The sequence below is a fragment of the Galeopterus variegatus genome, unplaced genomic scaffold (assembly GCF_000696425.1).
Source record: "Galeopterus variegatus unplaced genomic scaffold, G_variegatus-3.0.2 Scaffold28277, whole genome shotgun sequence".
Lineage (NCBI taxonomy): Eukaryota > Metazoa > Chordata > Mammalia > Dermoptera > Cynocephalidae > Galeopterus > Galeopterus variegatus.
The window spans coordinates 3,085-4,922 of NW_007754388.1; the positions used below are offsets into that span (position 1 = coordinate 3,085).

The following is a 1,838-nucleotide window of genomic DNA, read 5'->3' on the forward strand; positions in this document are numbered from 1 at the left end:
GTATGCAGCAGTTTGTTAAAGGCTCAAGGACAGAGCCCAGGGGATGGTTTGAGCCTAATTTGGGAGCTCTCTGTACCACACAGTCCACTCCCCCTCAGGGAGCTGAGTCCCTCACACAGCCACACCCCTCAGAGCTTGCAGCAGGGTCGATGTCCACACCACTGCCTGAACATGGGACTCTGGGCAAGTCCCCTGGCCTCTCTGAGCTCAGTTTGCTTAACTGTAGAATAGGGATAATAATGTCTACGTTGAGTGAAGTAACATGAGCACGTGCCCAATGCAGTGCCAGCCCATATACAGCTGGTACTCAAGAGGGTGGCTGCTGCCACTGCAATGAGTCCCACGTCCACTGGCACCACCAATATCCACCGTCATCAACACAGTCATCAGCAATGTAGTGACTCAGAATCTTTGCACTCCAAATTCCATTTCCATCCCTTCCCCCATTTCTGCCCCAAACTCTGGCCTCCTGGCCTTTGGGACACGGCGTGGAAGAATTCGCCACAGTGGGACAAGGAGGAAGGAAATGAGGATGCGGGTAAACAGAGCTGAGAGGGAGAGAGGAGAAAGAACCCCAGCGAGCCCCACTCTGTTCCTCTCCGCTCGTGCACACCAGTGTTTGTGACAGCCAGGTGGGACCAAGAGTGTGGGGACAGATGACTGTCCCACGGGGACGGGTGGAGCCCCAGGCGTCCACGTTGGCCCAGTCATGGAGGAGTCCGGGCTGGCCCTGGAATTTCCGAGGGTGAGGAAGGGAGGGGGCGGGGGTCCCCCAGGCCGGCAGTGTCTAACTGCTGTCGCTGTCGCTCGCTGTCCGGCAGTGATCAGCCTGCTCATCTTCCTGCGGCGGCGGCTCCGGAAGCAGGCCCGCGCCCTCGGCAAGAGCATGCCAGAGATCCAGGAGCAGCTGGTCACCTACGACGAGGAGGGCGGCGGCGAGATGGACACCACCAGCTACGACGTGTCGGTGCTCAACTCGGTGCGCCACGGCGGCGGAGCCAAGTCCCCGCGGCTGTCGCCGGACGCGCGGCCGCCGCTGTACGCGCGGGTGCAGAAGCCACCGCGGCGCACGCCCGGGGCGCACGGCGGGTCCGGGGACATGGCCGCGATGATCGAGGTGAAGAAGGATGAGGCGGACCACGACGGCGGCGGCCCGCCCTACGACACGCTGCACGTCTACGGCTACGAGGGCTCCGAGTCCGTCGCCGAGTCCCTCAGCTCCCTGGGCACCGATTCTTCCGACTCCGACACCGATTACGACTTCCTCAATGACTGGGGGCCCAGGTTCAAGATGTTGGCCGAGCTGTATGGCTCGGACCTCCAGGAAGAGCTGCTGTATTAGGGGGCCATCGCCTTCTGGGCCTGGGGACCCAAACTCACTGGAGCCCAGGACAGTCCCAAGCGGGCACTGAGACCTCTGAGACTGGCACTCACTGCCCCGCCCAGCACCACTTCCTCCTAGGTCCCAGGGACCTCACCGTGGTGGGGGCCGAGAGGTAGCAAACTCCAGGTCCCTGAAATATCCAGAAACCTACTTCAGTGATGGCTACCCCCTAAATGCTGGGAAAACCAGGCGAGTGTTCTGACTGGGCGCAGACATCCCTTGCCTCATCACCCCCAGACCACCGACCTAACTTAAAGACTTTTCTGGCTCCACAAGGCTGCAGAACAAAGCAGCCTGTGTTCAACTGCTAAGGGAGTGGATCTTCCCCTGTAAGCGCTGACCCCCCTGGTGAGGCTGATGCGGTCCTGCTGCCTATGGCAAAAGGCAGAATGGCATGACCTCTGGGGCAAGACTTGCTGCAGCCCAGTCCCAGGGAGACTGCCACCGTCCATCA

At 61.0% G+C, this 1,838-nt stretch overlaps 1 protein-coding gene across 1 annotated transcript in view; it reads left to right on the forward strand.

Moving 5' to 3' along the window:
- Window positions 1-1,832, forward strand: part of LOC103583787 (cadherin-5-like) — a 3,821-nt gene extending 1,989 nt beyond the window's left edge. The window contains exon 2 of the mRNA XM_008565015.1: window positions 822-1,832. Coding sequence (XP_008563237.1) covers window positions 822-1,342 — 521 coding nt within the window. The 3' untranslated portion in view covers window positions 1,343-1,832. The remainder of the gene's footprint in view (window positions 1-821) is intronic.
- Window positions 1,833-1,838: the final 6 nt, after the last annotated feature.